Source organism: Artibeus jamaicensis, unplaced genomic scaffold (assembly GCF_021234435.1).
Source record: "Artibeus jamaicensis isolate MK-2021 breed Jamaican fruit bat unplaced genomic scaffold, CSHL_Jam_final contig_410, whole genome shotgun sequence".
NCBI classification, from domain to species: domain Eukaryota; kingdom Metazoa; phylum Chordata; class Mammalia; order Chiroptera; family Phyllostomidae; genus Artibeus; species Artibeus jamaicensis.
The window spans coordinates 292,774-313,180 of record NW_026521820.1 but is presented as its reverse complement, the minus strand read 5'-3'; the positions used below and the strand labels follow the sequence as shown (position 1 = coordinate 313,180).

The window sequence follows — 20,407 nt, the reverse complement described above, 5'->3', positions numbered from 1 at the left end:
TTTGCTAAAGAAAGGGTAAAATACACAAGAAAGGCACTTGTCAAGGATGTTGGTCAGCAACCTTCTCCCAGGACCCACCTAGAGACTTTCCTTCTTGTGCCAAAACCTTAGAAATGCTGTGTTTTATTATATTAAAGAAAGAGAATGTCTTCAACACCAAGAGACTCAAAATGGGTTAGGATAAAACATTTTGTAAGACATTCCCTTCCTGCTAAGGGTCGCCCTTTTAAGCTACTACTATTATCTCAATATAGAAAGCCGACTGAACAACACACAGCAAAAGAAAGGATGATCCCTAGTAACTGACAAAATTAGTTCTCTATAATACAATCTAGAGAAAAGACAAGGTGGAAATATAGGCAAAGACAATAGAGATAATAAGAGCTCTGAGACTGCATGATAAACATTGTGAGGTAGGACAGTAAGAAGCTAGGAAAATTCCAGGGCAAGTGTTACCGAACAAAAGGTCCAAGGGGGGTGGGCAATACAATTTTTGGTCCACCTAGGGATGCCAGAAACTGCTAAAGAACAGGGGCCCCTACCAAGGACAGAATACTAGTATCTACTGGGCTCTTCTGTCCGCTGCCAATTGGAAAGACATCTCTCAATGCCAGAGATTTGTGAAAAGGAAACAAAATGTTTATTTAATGCTATTAAGGCCTAATGCCTCCACTAAAATATCAAAGTCCTTTAGGGTATACCCCTACACCCACACAGCGCTCCCTTCTCCCACTGTCCCAACTCCATGTACCGTAAATCAGGAAAAGAGCACACATCTGTGTTGCAGGCAGCTGGCACTGTCAGCTGTGTCACTGTGCAGGCAGGATCTCTCTCGAGTTAATCCAAAGTACTGTGGTACCCTCTCATGGTCCACTGGCAAGAGTCCTTTCTACCCAATTCCAGTCAAAGTCTCTCTTGCTTTTTTTTCAGGCCACGCGGCCAAAGGGGGCACCCCAAAGCCGCATGGGCCTCTTCTACCAAAGCTGCAGGTGTTTGCACTCCACCAAAAGCATGTGGCTTTCTTCTTCACCTGGCTGCAAGGATCTCCATTCTGGCAAAGCTGCGTGGTTTTCCCTTTCACCTGGGCAGGTTATCCCCTCATGTCCCGGAGCCAGTCTTTTCCAAGCTCCCACACACCTTCTTCCGGTTTTTGGTCCAGTTCATCCCCACTCCCTCTACTCAGGAGTGCAGACCCTAGTTACATTCTGGGTCCCCCTCCACTCCCTTCTCTCTTGCTCAAAACTTGGCCACTGCTATTTAACATATCTATGAAACCAGTTAAAGGTTATAGATATGTTAAATAACCATTCCTCCAGAGGTTAGCTCCAAAACTGTTGCCATGCAAAATAGCTCTCAATGGCTTGGTTCCATTCGTCCCTTCCCCCCTGGGGGTGGGGGGCGGTGAGGACATCTTATATGTCTCTCCAATATTTCTATACACTTTGAATTCTGGACACCTTTCTAAATCTTTTTTTTGGGGGCCCCCCTGGCTGCACCCTGTATCACTCTCACCAAGGACACTGGAGAATGAATGGTTTATAATTCTCCCTAACCAAAGAGTAAATACATAGTTTAGATCTCCCTTGTCTGGGAGATAGAGAAGATCCAATTAATGTAATTTGTGCCAGCTAAACTCAAGGTCAGATGAAGTCAGGGGTTTTTGTTTCAATAACAAAAACCCTATTAAAAGCCAGACAGATTCAAGATAAAAACAAAACAGTGTAATGATCAAAGAATATTCCCAAAACCTCCTATGCACTCATTTTGATGTATCAGTGTACTAAAAAATGCACCCGGAAAGCTAACGAATATACTGAACACTTCCCCTAAGATTCTCACCTGCAGAAAAAACATAAAAAGCCCCCAGAACAAAGAAGCAGCACAGGCTCACTTGAGAGCACACCCTGCCCCTTCTTGGGCAGCAGCAACTGGATCTAGGCTTAGCCCTGGATCCTGTCCCTAGGGAACCCTTTTTCCTCTGACTTCAGGTGCATTAACAGCAGCCCCATCTTGCCTCTCTCATTACTTCTACCTCAGGTCCTTCCTTTGTTTCATTGTCCCTGGCCTTAGTAAACATACTATCAAAATCACCTGAACTCATGCTGTGAAATCTTTCCTAACAAGTCAAGAACCCACCCACTATAGGCCAGCCTAAGGTAGACATTATCTGGGTAGGCACCTTTCTGATAGCAGATGGATAAATTACACTAATGTAGGGTTTCTCAGCTTCTGCACTGTTGGTATTTTGGACAGAATTCTTCGCTGTGGAAGGCTATCCTGTGTACTGAAAAATACTTGCGGCATCCTTGGCCTCTGCCCATTAGAGGCCAGTAGCCTCCCTCTCTTGCAACATCAAAAATGTCTTCGAATATTGGCGGGACCCCTGTAGGCCCAAATTACCTCCTGTTGAGAATCATAACACTAGTGCTTTTCAAATACTAATGTACATACAAATCAGCTGGGGGCGGGGGTGGGCTTGTTAAATGCTGATTTAATAGGATTGGGGTATCTGGTCCAAACTAGATCCCAGGTGAAGCCCCTGCTGCCCATCCAAAGACAACACTTGCTTCTTAGAGAACCTACAGCTTTCTACCAGTGAACGTGCAAAGGTCCTCAGAGAAGAAAGTAGATGTGTACACTTCAGGTTTAATCATTGAAAATACTTTCCAGCAGGATCTGCATAACATATTGTTATAATGCTTTTACGAATGCAGAACTGAACATAAATGAAAAGTTTGTTTTTCTAAACTTCAGAGCGCTTTGTAAACTCCTATTACAGCAGTTCTCAAAACTTTTGGGCTTAGGATCCATTTAACAGTTAAAAATAATTGATAGCTGTTAAGAGCTTTTGGGGACCAGCCGCCAAAACTGAGCATGTGTGGAACGTGCCGGGAGTCCACTCCAGGAGGAGGGTAGAGGAATACTATCCGACCGGCATTCCAGAAGAATCTTGCGTTCCACGCGGATCCACCGGATCGTGGGCGGAGCTGAGCACTTGTGGGCGGGCTGGCAGGAGTTACACCTTTGCTCCTCCTACGCTATTCCATTGCTTTCTTAAAGGGCGCCTGTGGCCATTGGTGAAGCTGGCAGAGGTGGATATTCCCGCTGCGGACGCACTTCCTTTTCCACGCAGGAAGGGAGGGGGAGGACCGAGAGGTGCCCTGTAGGAAGCGCATGCGCTTTTCGCAGGCGGACCTGAATCGAAATCCAGGGCTTGATTCACCGCCCCTCCGGGAGTGCGCCTGCGCGGTCAGTGGTCCCTCCAACCGTGCTTTCCCCTCCCCCTAGTCGCCCGCCGGGGCTCTGGGTTAGGCGGAACCATGTTCTGCAGCACCGGCTCCAGTGGGCTTTGTGAGTACCGGCCGCTGCCATCCCGGCTGTCCCCCACACGGCACCCTGTGCACCTCCTTGAAGGCTGGAGGCAGCGGGGGCCCTCGTGGTTGCTGGAGGTTTGGGGGCCGATCCTTCATCCTGGCGCCTGCACCTTGGTGATCCCTGCCCTTTGAGGGCAGAGATTTTGTCCCGCCACCAGCCCAGGCCTCCCACCTATGAGCCCCAGGTGCCCCGGGGACTGCAGCAGGTCGGTTGGGCAGTTAGGCTCAGACCGGGTGCCCTGGTGATCTCCTGCCCGGCCCGTGTCCCTCAGCAGTGCGCGAGTCAGCTAAAAGAAGAGGCTGCTCGCTTCCTTGTCTCCGTGCTTCATTCATGTAGGCAAAGAGGGAACAACTGGGACTTCCCCAGATGTAAATTCCAGCCTCTGGTTCAGGAGCTGACCTTGGGTTTTACGTAATTTCTCTCTTTCTTAATTTCACAGAAGAGTTTTTAGACAAACAAAAACTGGTTAAAGTACTTTGAAAGTGGAAGGAAGCTAGCGGTCGTATGGCAGGAAAGCGTGGATGTTATGGCTAGATGTTGCTATGGTGTTTTTTACTTGAGTGTTAGAGGTGTTGAGATGGGACAGAGAAGTAGCTGTGGCCTTTTAAACTTTTTCTCACTACAGTTGTTTAATTGATTTTGATAAGGCGGACTGTATGTTACGTGAACAGCACTGAGATAAGACGTTGGTATAGCAACACTGAATTGTTTGAAGAGGTATAATTTTTCAATTCCTTGTCACTGTTAGTACTTCCTGTATTTATATATGTGAAGTTAGCCTTGCCAGAGTAAAAGAAGCAGTGGACATTTCCAAATATTAAGGGTCTATTGTGAATGGTAAGAATCTATTTTTTTGAGAATATATGTCTTTGTGTGAGAGTTAGTATCAGAGACACAGGCATGATTTTAAATCTTCATATCTCAATTTCTCAGGTTTTGAAGTGGGCTTAATATTTATGATCTTCCTTGTTTCATAGTTAATTTGATTTATGGCATCTTTCAAGCATTGGTCTGAGAGTTACATTACAACTAAGTATTAAATACAATACTTAATTTTGTATTTAATTTTCACCAAACTACCCTTTGGATAAAGAATACTATGACTGTTGATGAAACTAAGAGTCAGGAAGGTGATATGATTTTCCTGGGATCACACAGTGAGCTATATGCTAGTGGATACAAAATTAACAGTAGAATTCTTCATTTTTAGCTGGTCTTTCAGTATTTTGAGTTATCTTTCCTTACTGACCAAAATGTATATAAAAGTTTAAAAGGGCAAGACTATACTTTCAGGGATAATTTCTATAGTTTGTTACTAGGGAAGTTTCTCTGAACATGTGGAGCACCTGAAACCATGAGGAAGAGATGGAGTGTTCTCTCCTGAGCGCAAAGCTGGCTTTTGGTGTTGCTTCAGTAACTGCCATTTGCCATTGGTGATTGTTCTTTGTTTTGGGAGAGCAAGAAGGAGAGAACATTGTTTCAGTGGGAGAAAAAAAATTTCAAAAGGCAAGTGAAATCTGTCCTTGGTTACCATACTGTATTAGCTATTATACTGGTCAAGTCTATACAAATTTGATACATGGTGACTCTGGGGAAAGTAATACTTGATAACCTGTGGCACAAGCTGGATAAGTATTGAATTCTAGGTATCATACTGCTGCCCAGAGAGAGGCCCAAGCCAGGGTTCCTTTAACTGTCTTGCCCAATTTCTAAAATAAGTGTATTCACAGTGTAGGAGTTGATGGGATGGCCATTCCTCAGAAGACCATGTCTTATATGTTTATTTAACAAACATTCTGGGCATCTACTATGGGCCCAAAACTGCTAGGTGCTGGGGGTGCAAGGTTAAACAAGTCTTGGTCTCTGTTTACAGTGCTCACAGTAGAGTTTAGGCACAATTTTTCCAGGACTGGTCTTTTGGCAAGTCTGGATGTGAGCTGTTACCCTGCTTTAAAATTTTTTCTTTGCAAGTTTACCCACTAAGAGAGAAGTGATTTCCTTTAGGTTAGAAATGTGGCTCTTAAGTAAATCAGAGTTCTGATACTGATAATGTATCCTGAGGAACAATAATCTGCTTACCCCTGCCCCCATGAGTGGTGAAACATTCTCTTTTTGAGGGAAAAATCTCTGCCATTTTCTACCATCTGCATGTTTCCCATGTTTTGTGACAAGCACATAGTTGTATTTTAGTGTTACATTTGCTCCCCCAGTTCATTTATTCATTCAGCAAGTGTCTGTTGAGTACCCATATAAGCCACATACTTTGTACATACAGTAAAATGGTTAGCAGGATAATGGAGACCAACATTAAATAGGTTAATAAATAATGTGGTTTCATGTAGTGTTAAGTGTTATGAAGTTAATAAAAGGGTAATGGCAGGGAGGGACAGGTTATGGTGGATGACTGCTTTAGTGTTTGGGGTTAGGGAAGATAACTGGGATGGTCACCTCAGTGGTGAGAAGCCAGCTCTATCAGAGTTTGTTGGAAAACATGCATATTGCAGAAAGGGAACTGCAAGCATAAAGACTCTGAAATAAGCATAGCAAGTAATTTTCAAGGTACTAAAGAAAGCAGGGGCCACCAAGACAGTAAATTAGGGAAGGGCATTTTGATTTGCTTTCTCTTTTTTCTAATCCTCATCTGAGGACATACTTATTGATTTTAGAAAGAGAGGAAGGGAGGGAGAAACATTGATGAGAGAGAGAAATATTGATTGGTTCATTGCCTCTAATACATGCCCTGACCAGGGACAGAACCTGCAACCCAGGCATGTGCCCTGACTGGGAGTCAAACCTTTAACCTCTTAGTTTACAGGGCAGTGCTCCAACCAACTGAGCTACAACAGCCAGGGCTGATTTATTTTCTTGTTACAAATAGACTTCTCCAACTTCTTCACTGTCTTTCACAATGACTGTGATCACAAGACTCTTGATCCCCTCATTGTTTCCAGTTTACAGCCCACTTTTGGCATCTTCCATATCCAGTCTGGAATCTGTAGTTAATTCCCTGAGTTCTGTTCTTATGAAGACTCTCAGAGACCTGGTGCTCCTGTTCTTCTGTACTTTTCTACCCAAACCCCAACCTGGCTTTAAAGGATGGTGTCTAATCTGAGCTGAGTCATTGGCGTGATTGCTCATTTAATTTCTTGGATTTGGTCATCTCCCTATGCTCTTCCCCTTTCATCCTTGTGTTCAAGACTATTCCCAGTCTCTGGCCATCTCTTAACCCATTGAAAAAATAAGGGCCAACACCTGGGCATAGCCTCGCACTAACTTGTTTATTCTCATATTTTAACAATTAAACACAACTTCCCAATGTAGATGATACTTGTGCTGAATTTTGAGGGATAAGAGTTTGTCAGGCATACATACTTTGTTCCTTTCCTCTGATTGAAAAGAATTAAGCATGCTTCTCCTAACTGAAGCTCACCCCAACCTATTCTTAATTTATTCTTTGTTGTCTTTTCTAGTGTTACTACTTTATTCTTACTTATGAGAGAATGAGCCTGACAGCTGTTTAAAGCTAATGCTTTCTATTTTGGTTGCTTTAGTGGGATCTTCAGAAACTCCCAGAGTACTTCAGATTCTTTATTTATGACAAGGACATAATATTATCTGTTGTCTTGGATTGTTGTGAAGATTAAAGGAGTTAATATTTGCAAAGCTCCTAATCAGACTTAAAATCTTTTAATTGGATTTTTCTTGAGTCTGAAAAACCCTAAGCATAATACTTGACTGACATGAACCTCCCTGCTGTTGACCACTGTATTCTTTCAACTAAGCTTCTGGAAAGATGATCCTCACTTTTTTCCCTTTCTTACCTTCTTTTTCTCTTTTGTCCTCTGTAGTCAATGAGCTGTTGTTTGATGGTCACCCACTGTGGCATGACTCTGTTCTTGCCAATAACATTTTTCAAGTTATCGGTTTAATAGCTGTTTAATGAGCACTCCTTAGGTGCTTGGAATTCAGTAATAAATCAGAAACAAAAGGTACATTCAGGTAGCTGTAATCTTAGGTAATAGAAGCTACAAAACAGACTCATTTTGATAATAGAATATATCCAGTTCAGTATTTTAATCAACACTAAAGTTTTCACTCAAAGGTAAGACTTTCTCCCAGTTAAGAGTTCTCATTGGCAACCACCTGCTGTGAGACAAGGGGATGTGATTGGCTTCTGCTCTTTTTGTATTTCCCCTCTGTGCCTTAGAATTTCCAGTTTCCGACCTTGTTGGCTTCTAGATTGGGTGGAGTGAGAGGAGGAAGGAATAGTGAGGAACTAAGATAGTTCTTACGTGGCTCCCTGAGCCTGGCACATGACTTTTTAAAAAATATTTTTTATTATTTTTAGAGTGAGGGGAAGAAAGGGAAAAAGAGAGAAACATCGATATGAGAAAGGAACATTGATCGGTTGCCACTCATACGCAATGCACACAAACGCACAATCTAGGCATGTGCCCTCCTGACCAGGAATTGAACCATTGACCTTTTGGTTTGTGAGACAACACCCAGGCAACTGAGCCACACCAGTCAGGGCCTGCCACATGATTAAAGCTGACTCTGTCGTATGGGCTCTTTAGAAATTCTTCAGGGGCTTGTTTGTATCCTGGCTGCTTCCCTGACCTGGAGGGGTGCAGGGAGATCCAAATCTCTATGCTCGTGGGCTTTATTTGGTGACTCTTCCATAGCTCCCAGGAATGTAAGTCCAACTACCATTTCCTCCTCCTGGAATCCTTTGGCTTGCTAAGGGACACTGTTGGATTGAACTAAAGGTGACCCTTCTGTAGGCTCTTGCATGTGGCCTACATCTTTTCTGCTGGGACTGCTGATTTTTTCCTTGGTTGTACATTTTTATCTCAGTGATCAACATGCATTCTCCTTCTGCTCTCTAGAGTTGCCAGGTTGGAAATCCACTATAACCCACCTGAAGGGTCACATATTTAGCTTCCATTGAGTCCCCCACTCAGCTTGCTGTGAGGGTGTGGTTACACTTCAAACACTTGGATAGCTCACTCCACAATGTCCTCTTCATAATGTCCTCTCTTTACAGAAGAGAACTTTTACTGTTCCATTTACTCTTTTTATAGTTATCTGCCTGAGAGGGGTTTGAATCACGAGACTGCTTTTGATTAGTTTTCTTAGTAAATTCTGAATTTTGGTGTGGAACCTCCATTTGGTATACAATAATAATTGGTACCTTAGTACAAATTACAATTCTATTATCTTGTTTTATTGGTTTTCAATTTTGGAGGCCAAGAGTCATTTGGCTGACCTCTTTAAAGGTAATTTTAGAATTTCTCTATTTCTGCTCTCTAATTTTATTCTTTGTTGCATTGAAGGATTAACAGTAGGCTGGGGTTGCCCAAGCACTATGCAATTGCCTTTATGATTTACTCTTGGATATTAGCTATTTCTGTCATTTCTAAAAATTCTGAGGAGTATGTCTTTGAAACTCTCAAGGAAATACTATTTATTAAAGAAATAAACCCATCCACATATGGTCAATTAATGTATGACAAAGGAGCCAAGAATATACAAGAGGTAAATGACAGTCTCTTTAATAGTGGTGTTGAGAACAGGTCTGTCATATGCAAAGAATGAACTATACACAGACATTAACTTAAAATGGATTAAAGGAGACTTCAGGCCAAGGTGGAGGTGTAGCTCAATACACTTTGCCTCTGTACACAACCAAAAGTAGGACAACAACAAACTTATTTTTTAAAAGATTTTATTTATTTTCAGACAGAGGTGAAGGGAAGGAGAAAGAGAGGGAGAGAAACATCAGTGTGTGGTTGCCTCTCGCACACCCCCCACTGGGGACCTGGCTTGTAACCCAGGCATGTGCCCTGACTGGGAATGGAACCAATAACCATTTGGTTTGCAGGCCCGTGCTCAATCCACTGAGCCACACCAGCCAGGGAGGACAACAACAAATTTAAAAACAAAAAATAACCATAACTGCCAGAAAATCAAACCGTATAGAAGTCTGACAAACAGGGAGTTAAAGAAGAAACATCCATCCAGATGGGTAGGAGGGTAGGAGGGGCAGAGACAGGCAGCCAAGGTGGAGAGGACATAAGGCAAAGCTGAGGCTGGAGGACCAGGGCAGGAGAGGCGGCAGATGGCATACCGGGCAGTCCCAGATTTGTAGGCAGATAAACCAAAAACAAAGCAAGAGACCAAACAACTCAGGGTTCCAGCTCAGGGAAATAAAACCTCAAAATCTCTGACTGAAAAAACCTGGGTTGAGGTGGCTGGAGAAACTCCCAGCCTCACAGGAGAGACCCATAGGATCCTAGAATGTACACAAACTCACCCACATGGGAATCAGCAGCAGAAGGGTCCAATTTGCTGGTGGGTAGCAGGGAAAGTGACGGAAAGCCAGCTGAGAGCCGAGCAAGTGGCATTGTTCCCTCTTGGGCCCCTCCCCCACATACAGCACCACAATGCAGCCAGGTGGTTGCCCTGCCCTGGTGAATACCTGAGGCTCTGCCCCTTAGTATGTAACAGGTGCACCGCGAGACAGAAAAATACGGCCCAAATGAAAGAACAGATCAAAGCTCCAGAAACAAACACAACTCAGTGATGAAGAGGTAGCCGACCTATCGGATGCACAGTTCAAAACACTGGTAATCAAGATGCTCACAGAAATGGTTGAGGAAAATGTACAGGGAACCAACAGTGGAGGGAAGGAAACTGGGACTGAAATCAACAGTTTGGAGCAGAAGGAAGAAAGAAACATTCAACCAGAACAGAATGAAGAAACAAGAATTCAAAAAAAAATGAGGAGAGGCTTAGGGACCTCTGGGACAACTTTAAATATTCCAACACCCAAATCACAGGGGTGCTAGAAGGAGAAGAGGAAGAGCAAGAAATGGAAAGCTTATTTGAACAAAATAATGAAGGAGAACTTCCCCAATCTTGCAAAGAAAACAGACTTCCAGGAAGTCCAGGAAGCTGAGAGAGTCCCAAGAAATTGGACTCAAGAAAGTACCCACCAAGGCACATCATCATTACATTAGCCAGGATTAAAGAGAAGGAGAGAACCTTAAAAACAGCAAGAAAAAAGAAGACAGTTACCTACAAAGGAGTTCACATGAGACTATCAGCTGATTTCTCAAAGAAACCTTACAGGCAATAAGGGGCTGGAAAGAAGTATTCCAAGTCAGGAAAGGCAAGGACCTACATCCAAGATGACTCTATCCAGCAAAGCTATCATTTAGAATGGAAGGGCAGATAAAGTGCTTCTCAGATAAGGTCAAGCTAATGGAGGTCATCATCACCAAATCCTTGTTATATGAAATGTTAAAGAGACTTATCTAAGAAAAATAAGAAGATCAAAAATATGAACTGTAAAATGACAACAAACTCACAACTCTCCACAAATGAACCTAAAAAAAACAAAAAATGAGCTGAGTGAACAACTAGAACAGGAACAGAAACACAGAAATGGAGATCACATGGAGGGTTATCAGCATGGAGGGAGAGGGAGGACAATGTGGGAAAAAGGTACAGGGAATAAGACACATAAATGGTAGGTACAGAATAGACAGGGGGAGGTTAAGAATAGTATGGGAAATGGAGAGGCCAAAGAACTTAATATGTACGTTGCCCCTATGGACATGATCTGGGGGTGGGGAATGAGGGTCAGATGGGGTGTACAGGGTGGAGGGGAATAAAGGGGAGAAAAATTGGGACAGCTATAATAGCATAATCAATAAAATATATTAAAAACATGTCTCTACATGGTTGGGTAATTTCTGGACTGACCTATGCAATTTTTATTTCCCAATTATACCTTAATAAAATAAACTGCAATACAAAACTTGGTTTGAAAATAAGCTTAAAACAATCTTTAATGAAAAAAAACTTAAGACTCTCACAGTACTAGTGGTTCACCAAAATACACTTGAAAAATGCCAGAGGAACTTATTTACAAGACATTCTGTATCAGATTGTATGTATTAAAATTCTATAGAATGTATTTTTAAAGTAGCTTAATTTAGGGTAGGGTCCACCTTCATTAATAAAACTGATATTGAGACAAGTTTGGAAAAGTTGGAGAAAGGAAGAGAAAAGGAAAAGAATATACAAAGAAAAATAACTGTAGCCCATTAGCTACTACAAAAATATCCTAACCTGAATATGTGGCACCTGTACTGAAAGCAAAACTTAGCTCTGATTTAGGAAGAAAAGCGAGAAAGAGGTGAAGCACATGAGTAAAAAGCTGCAGCAGGTCACAAGAGGAGGAATGAAAACCAACCTGCCAGGACACAGTAAAGCAGTTTTCAGAGATTGGAAAATAAGCTCCAGTGCTAATCTGAGCTATTACATTCATCATTAGCCTATGAATATCCCAGTGGTCAAGAGCAATAAATATAAATAAAACTTAACATTTTTAGTCTAAGAAGCAGCCCACATTAGTTCACAATACAGAATAAGGAGCTAAACTGTCAGTTCAATTTCTAGTACTGCTTCTCAACAGCTATGTGATCTTAAATGCCTCAGCTTCCTCATTTTAAAAGTCTGTGTGACATAAAGGTTACAAAACAGCATTGAATTGTTACACATTAACTTTTTTATTTGCATACTTATCTTGCAGTGGAAAAATGTCTGAAGATAAAGATGTCAATAAATGCTAATTTTATTTCTTACAACTACTTTTATATATTTCAGCATTTCCTTTGATGAATGTTTATTTTACAAGAATAAAATTAATTCATTTAAAACAAAAACATAAATGTATACAGAAAAGAGGATGAAGAAAATTAACTAAACGGTGACTGGTTTTTCTCTATGTTCCTAACTTTCTATAATGTGATTAATTTTAATTTTAGACTAAAAAGAAACATTGTTTTTAAAAGTATCTTTCCTTAAGCTTGTGCTTCCCTGGTTAATATGTCTTCTCAGCTAAAATACTTTTTAACTTTTTTATTAAGGTATAATTGATGTATAGCATTATATTAGTTTCAGATATGCAATGTCATGCCATATTTGTATATGTTGAGAAATGATCACCATTATAAGTCTAATTAACATGCTATCTTACATAGTTACAAAAATTTTTCTTGTTATGAGAGCTTTTAAAGTTACTCTCTTAGCAACTTTCAAATACACAATACAGAATTATTAACTATGGTCACCATGCTATACATTATACTCCAATGATTTGTTTTATGACTCAAAATTTGTACCTTTTGATCCCCTTCACCTATTTCTTCCACTCCCCACATCCTCTAACCTCTTTTCTGGCTTGGTTTTTTGTTTGTTTTATGATTCTACATATCCATGAGATCAGACAGTATTTGTCTTTCTCTGTTTGACTTATTTTGCTTAGCATAATGCCCTCAAGGTCCATCCCGTTGATGAACATGTTGGTTATTTCCCTATCTTGGGTATTGTAAATAATGCTGCAGTGAACATGGAGATACATATATCTTTTTAAGTTAGTGTTTTTGTTTTCTTCAGATAAGTTTCCAGAAGTGGTTGCTGAATCATATGGTAATTCTGTTTGTAATTTTTTGAGGAATACCCATACTGTTTTCCATAGTGGCTGTATCAATGGGAACATTGAACCAAAAGTGCAAACTGCCAACAATGTTATTTCTTGTCTTTTTGGTAATAGCCATTCTAACAGGTGTAATATGATATCTCATTGTGGTTTTGATTTATATTTCCCTAATAATTAGTGATGTTGAACATACATCTTTTCACCTGGTGGCCATCTCTATGTATGCCTTCTTCGGTAAAATATTTTACCCTTTGCAACAGCATGAATGGACCTGGAGAACACTATGCTAAGTGAAATAAGCCAGTCAGAGAAAGACAAATACCGTATGATTTCCCACATATGTGGAATCTAATGAACAAGCTGAACAAGCAAAATAGAGACAGACTCATAGATACCAGGATGACAGCTATTGGGGGGGGTGGACGGCGTTAGGGGGTAAAAGGATCAAGCAAAAAGGGAAAAGGAATCATGAACATGGACAACATTGTGGTGATTGCAGTGGGGAAGAGGCTATAAGAGGGTTTAATGGTAATGGAAAAAATACAATAAAAAAATTTTAAATGTTCAGATCTTCTACCCATTTTTAGTCAGATTGTCTTTTCCACTGTTAAATCGTATGAGTTCTTTATATATTTTATATTTTAATATATTTTATTGATTATGCTATTGCAATTGTCCCATTTTTTCTCCCCTTTATTCTCTTCCACCCTGTATACCCTCCCTCACACCAGCATTCCTCCACCTTAGTTCTTTGGCTTCTACATTTCCCATACTATTCTTAACCTCCCTCTATTTTGTACCTACCATTTATGTTTCTTATTCCCTCTAACTTTTCACCCTCTTTCCCCCTCCCCCTGCTGATAACCCTCCATGTGACCTCCTTTTCTCTGGTTCCATTTCTGTTCTAGTTTGCTTACTTTGTGTTTGTTTTTGCTTTTAGATTTCATTGTTGACAGTTGTGAGTTTGTTATCATTTTACTGTTAATAGTTTTGATCATCTTTTTTTTAGATAACTTTCTCTAACATTTTATATGATAAGGGCTTGGTGATGATGAACTCCTTTAACTTGACATTATTTGGGAAGTACTTTATCTGCCCTTCCATTCTAAATGATAGTTTTGATGGATAGAGTCATCTTGGATGTAGGCCCTTGCCTTTCATGACTTTGAATACTTCTTTCCAGCCCTTTTTTTGCCTGTAAGGTTCCTTTGAGAAATCACCGTGTGGGAACTCCTTTGTAGGTATCTGCCCACAGATGTAGGTCTGCCCAGTCTGCCAGCCAGTGCCTCTTCCATGCCAGTCCTCTAGCTGCTGCCTTCCAGCGAGTACTCTGCACCCCAGCTGCCCTCCTCCACCTCCCTTACCAGTCTGGATGAATGCTTCTTCTTTAACTCCTTGGTTGTTGGACCTCTGTATTGTTCGATTTTCTGACAGTTATGGTAATTTTTTGTTTTTAAATTTGTCATCTTTCTTTTAGTTGTATGAGGAGGCAAAGTTTATCTAGCTACACCTCCATCTTAGCCAGAAGTTGAGACTTTTATTAAAGACATTTATTTAAATCTCTTCCCTTTTAAAGGTGATTTTAGTTTGGGGAAACCAGAAGTCCCAGGGTGCCAAATCTGGGCCTTAGAGTAATGAGTCACCTTGGTGATTTGATGTTTTGCCCAGAAACTCCACATGAGATGAGATTCATGAGTGGGCACGTTGTTATGATGAAGCTGCCAATTACCAGTTGCCCATAGCTTTAGCCCTCTGAATCATCCAAATAGTTTCTGCAGAGGAAATGTTCAAGATTAATGCAAAATTTGATGCAGGTTCATTGCTGTACTTGCTCAGGTCATTTTGAATGTGACAGCCCACACAGTACACATGCTCAGTCAATGGTGTTCACCATCCCCACTGACTAGAACAATGAAGTTGTCATTGTTTATACATGTGCATTCCAGTCCACTCTCCTTGGCTGCCAGGTGACATTGATGTCGCGCAAACTGTTCTTGTTATATTAACAATGACTTGACTTTTTCTGGACAGACCTTGTATGTAATTACAGATTTTGCATTTTTCCCTTTGCCCCCCTCTACCCAGCATGTGCCACACTTCCATAATCAATCCCCACACACCATTGTCCGTGTTCACAGGTCATTCATGTGTGTTTTTTTAGTTATCCCTTCACCTTCTTTCAATAAGTATCCATCTCCCTCCTCCCCTCTTACAGCTGTCAGTCTGTTCCCTGATTCCATTTTCTGGTTCTATTTTGCTCATTAATACTTTATTTTGTTTACTAGATTCCTCTTATGAGTGAGATCATATGATACTTGTCTTTCACTGACTGACTTATTTCACTTAGCATGATAGTCTTCAGTTCCTTCCACACTGTAACAAAAGGAAGTAATTCCTTCATTTTTTTTTTTTTTGGCTGCATAGTAAATGTTACACAAATTCTGTTGTGTAAATGTACCACAGTTTTTTGATCTACTCCTCTACTAATTAGGCTGCTATGAACATAGGTATGCATAAGTTCTTTTGAATTGGTGTTTTGGGATTCTTAGGGTATAATTTCAGCAGTGGAATTGCTGGGTCAAAAGGCAGTTCCATTTTTAATATTTTGAGGAAACTCCATACTGTTTTCCACAGTGGCTGCACCAGTCTCCATTTCCAGCAGTGCACGAGGTTTCCCTTTTCTCCACAATTTTGCCAGCACTTGTTTGTTGATTTATTAATGATAGTGATTTTGTCAGATGTGAGGTGATGTCTCATTGTGGTTTTAATTTGTATCTGTCTGATGGCTAGTGATATTGAGCATCTTATATGTCTGTAGGCCATCTGGATGTCCTCCTTGGAGAGGTGTCTGTTCAGGTTCGTTGCCCATTTTTTTAATCGGATAGTCTTCCTGGTGTTGAATCGTATGAGTTCTTTATATACTTTTGAGATTAAACTCTTGTCTGTCGTACCATTGACGAATATGTTATCCCATACAGTTGGTTCCCTTTTCATTTTGATGGTTTCTTTAGCTGTGTAGAAACTTTTTAAGTTGATGTAGTCTCATTTGTTTATTTTATCCTTTATTTCCATTGCCCTAGAAGATATATCTGCAAAAATATTGCTATGCGAGATATCTCAAATTTTACTGCCTATGTTTTCCACTGGGCTGTTATGGTATTCTGACTTACATTTAAGTTTTTTAAAATGCATTTTGAGTTTATTCTTGTGTATGGTATAAGTTGGTTATCTCGTTTCATTTTTTTTGCATGTACCAGTCTGGTTTCCCCAATACAACTATTGAAGAGACTCTGTTTACTCCATTGTATGTTTGTGCCCCTTTGTCAAATATTAATTAACAAAAAAGACCCAGGTTTGTTTCTAGGCACTCTATTCTGGTTCTTTGATCTATGTGTCTGTTCTTTGGCTAGTACCAGACTGTTTTGATTACAGTGGCCTTGTATCACTTTAGTCCTTTGAATGTAGTATGTATGACACAGTGGAAAAAGTACACAGTGCAGTAGTTCCCTCCTTATCCACAGATCATACTGTGTGAACCCCCCCCTCCACTCCAGTGGATGACTTTTTAAACTATGGATAGCACTGAACGCTATCTATACACTATGTTTTCTTACCTATACATACCTATGATACAGTTTAATTTATAAATTACACAATTTCTCAGATAGATTTTATTCTTACACTAGATGATCTCAGCAAGTAATTATTTTTCTTTATTAAGTTTAGAAGTCTCACCTGTTCGCTTAAATGAAGCACTTTGTGACTTCTCTTTGGCATTTTTGAACTACCAGCAGCACTATTGTGGTTTGGGGTCATTATGAAGTAAAATAAGGGTTATTGGAATAGAAGCACTGTGATACCGCCACAATCAATGTGATAACCAAGATGACGACTAAGTGTGTAATGGTTAGGTGAGTGTATGCTGCCTGAAGATGATGGACAAAGGGAGGAATCACATCCCTGAGAGGAAGGAGCAGGGCACGTGAGGTGTCATCATGCTACTTAGAATGGCACACAATTTAAAACTTACTTCTGAATTTGTTATTTAATATTTTTAGACCATGGTTGACCATGGGTAACTGAAACCAAGGAAAGGGCAATCGCAGATAATACACTGTATTGATATTTGGGGAGAGTTGTGTAGCTAATAAAGTATATCCCTAATATTTTCAGCCATTTTGGTTTTTAAAGATTGGCAATATAAATGAGGACTTCCAAGACCCTTAGCAACCCTGCAACAGAGTAATTTAACTTTTTAAATTCTGTTTCTAAGACTTATTGGGGATGATTTTCGCTGTAGAAAATTTGGGAAATAAAAGTAAGGAAAAATACAAAATTTTTTTTCACTGCTGCCCAGACTTCATCCCTGTTTAAATATTTGTGTTGTGAAATTTCCCCATGTGGATGTATATAAACATTTTGAAAAGCAAAATTGGGCCTATATACAGTTTCATATTCTGTTTTTTATTTAACCTTCTTAAATGAATTTGCCTTATGTCATTAGTAATGTTCAAAGTTGACTCTTAACATTGTTTTTGTGTTTCCTATTACAAAACTGAAATATGCTTGCTTCCGAGAAATTCGTAAATTACACAAATACATAATGTAGAAAGGAGTATAATTCCATAAATAACTATACTGATAGTTTAGTGCTTATTCTTTTTGACTCTTCCATGTAAGTGCTTATCTATGAATTCTTTCTCTTTAGATACAAACATACATATATATGTACATGTATGTGTAAGTGGTTTTACACAGAATGGCACTCAAGTACACATTTTGTTATGCTCCCCAACATTGTCTTAGATATAGTATCATGACTTTGAAGGGTTATAAAATGTTCATACTAAATTATGTTTTTCTCCATTATTTTCCCATTTAAACAGTATCATGGTGAGCATATTTCTAAATTACCGATCACATCTTTGACTAAATCCTAAAGAAATAATCACAAATGTAGAATTACAGGGTCAAAGAGGAGGAACATTTTAAAGTGCTTCATCAGTACTGCCAAATCCTTTCAGGAAGGATGTATGACTTTATGTTTTTCAGCAGGTTGGAAGCATACCTTCCTCACCAAACTTAAAACAATTGATTGTGATATTTAAAATACTTTTTGCCACTTGACAAATTTTAAAATGACATTGCATGTTGTCTTAATCAGCATTTCTTTGAATGCCTGGAAAAGTGAACTTTTTTCCTCTTTCATATTGGCCATTTTAATATGTCTTTTGAACTGATTTGACCGTTTATGTCCTTCGCCATTTTTTTTCTGTTGGATTATTAGTGGTTTTTAAAAAATTGATTTGTAAAGGCTTGTTAAGGGTATTAGCTTTAGTGTTGGTGTATATTACAAATATTTTAGCTACTTGTTTATCATTTTACTTATGAAATTTTTTATATAAAGTTTTTCATTTATAAATAAGTCATTAAAATAAAAGGATTTAACTCATAAATTTTATTTGGCCATTTTCATTCCTTATTAAGTCCTAGGCCTTCTGAGATCTGTTAAATAACACTTTGTATCTTTTTTTGTAATCATGAAGATAATAATATACTGCTGGTACAAATTAAAGCAAACCAGAAGAGAAAGTGAAATGTGAAATTCTCTCTCTTTTCCTCAATCCCAGCAACAGTTTGAAGGATATTCTCAATAGATGTTTCCCCCTATGAATCCTGGTGTGTGTGTGTGTCTGTGTGTGTAATATAAGGGTAGTATATACAAATGGTAAAAAATTAACCTGAGATATAATGTGAATTCTCCTCACTTGGATTAACTACTTTTAAGTTACTTTTTCTTTGCTTCTTCTACTATTAGAAGTAGAAGAGCTTTTTTTTTAAGTTGCTGGAAAATCTTTATTCCTGTTGTCCAATCTCCAGTTCACTTTTTGCCAGCACCAGTATTGACCTTTGCAGTCCCCCTGACTTTCTTCATTCTGTTCTTGTTTTCCTTTCCTCTTTTTCTGAGGGCTTCTTCTCATGTAGGTTATATCTTATAAAGCTGTGTTTGGGTTCTTTTTTTTTTTTTTTTCATAATCCAAGGGATCATAAATCACTACCACCAAAATAGGTTCTGAATCCAAAGACAAGCATGACATCTGTGTGGTTTTACACATTTCCGTTAGTTTTTCCCAAAGTCTGTCTGAGTAGACTCAAAAAGTAGTCTGATGATCATGAACATCCTGGTCACGATAGTTACTGTGTTGTTCATGATGGTGGCCAATCTTCAAGCAGGCAGGAAGGAAAAATACTATTATAAGTTTAAATAATGTTTTTTCACCTCTATTGATTTGTCAACTATAGGTTCTGTTTATAGTTTAGATGAGGAATTTGCATATATGCAGTGTTTACTTATAGTCTTTTCTGTAATGGTAATTAAGCCTTTCATGCTTTGTCCATAGGTTGATTTTATATAGAAAATCAAAACAATAGCTATATTTAGATTATTATGATGGTACATTTGTTGTAGAACCAAAGTGTGTGATTGGAGTCCTAGAAGGAAATAGAGCCCTAGGTCAGAAACCCTGTGCTGTTTCAGGCATTTCTCAATTTCTTTTGTTACTTCTTCACTACTTTAAGTTACACTCAATTACTGCTCTTTCTTGAATTTTGCATCATTTTCTTTTTAGATTCTTTGTGTTTTTCCTGGACTTCTCTCTGGAGTAAACTTTTTTATGTAGAGGACATTGGTGGTGAGCTTTCTGGGTACTTGCTGGGCCATTCTTATACATAGCAAAAGAATAGATTTGCAAATAGCTGGTGTGGGTTTCCTTTTTATTTGTGGGTAGGTCTTTGTCAAAGAGGCCCATACCTTAAAAGGCAGGGCTGACTGTAGGTTCTTTTCAAGTTTGCAGAGCATGTGAATAGCTTGTTTCCGTATAGGGAGCAGAGGTAGAAGAAAGGTGATAGGTAAGGGACAGTGAAAATCCCCTGCGGTGGTAAAGTTAGACAGGCTTGGCAGTTTTTGTAAATTTCACTCAGGAGTAAAGCTGCCCTTCTTAATCCTCCCCACCCTTTCCAGTTCCATGTTACCCAGGCTGTCATCTTCTCTGGAAGTTTAAAGTTGCCCCAAGCTCTTTTTTATTTTTTCTCAGACCTCCAGCACGCTTCATGTCCTCCCTAAGTAGATTGTCCCCTTTATTTGGAGAGCATTTCTTGGATTTTATTTTAGGGACCAAGTCTTTTTTTTTCATCTGGGATGGTTTAATAGCTTTCTGAGAAAGAATGTGAGATTGTGTCTGGGGCATGATTTTGTAGGACTGACTGGCCCAGCTGATACATTGTGCACCTGGCCTTGGGACACTCATACTACTGGGAGTTATTTGAACAGGATGTGGGCTTAACATTAAATGCCATTGAAACAAAAGTAAGATGACTCCCTTTTCAGTTTTTTAAAAAAATTCTGATTATATTAAAGAGAAAGTCTCAATTTGGTGGTAGTCTGAAGTACCTCCCTAATAGTAGCTAGTTTCCTATTGTAACAAATAGAACAGTAGGCAGGCCCAGATTTTTCTGTCAGTA

At 39.5% G+C, this 20,407-nt stretch overlaps 1 protein-coding gene and 1 non-coding gene across 2 annotated transcripts in view; both read left to right on the top strand.

The window, feature by feature from the left end:
• Positions 1-3,257: 3,257 nt before the first annotated feature.
• Positions 3,258-20,407, top strand: part of UBAC2 (UBA domain containing 2) — a 233,632-nt gene continuing 216,482 nt past the window's right edge. Inside the window, exon 1 of the mRNA XM_037151691.2 lies at positions 3,258-3,351. Coding sequence (XP_037007586.2) covers positions 3,321-3,351 — 31 coding nt within the window. The 5' untranslated portion in view covers positions 3,258-3,320. The remainder of the gene's footprint in view (positions 3,352-20,407) is intronic.
• On the top strand, positions 4,653-4,862 carry LOC119053904 (small nucleolar RNA U3). Its single transcript, XR_005083394.1, has one exon. It is a non-coding gene; the product is annotated as a small nucleolar RNA U3 (small nucleolar RNA).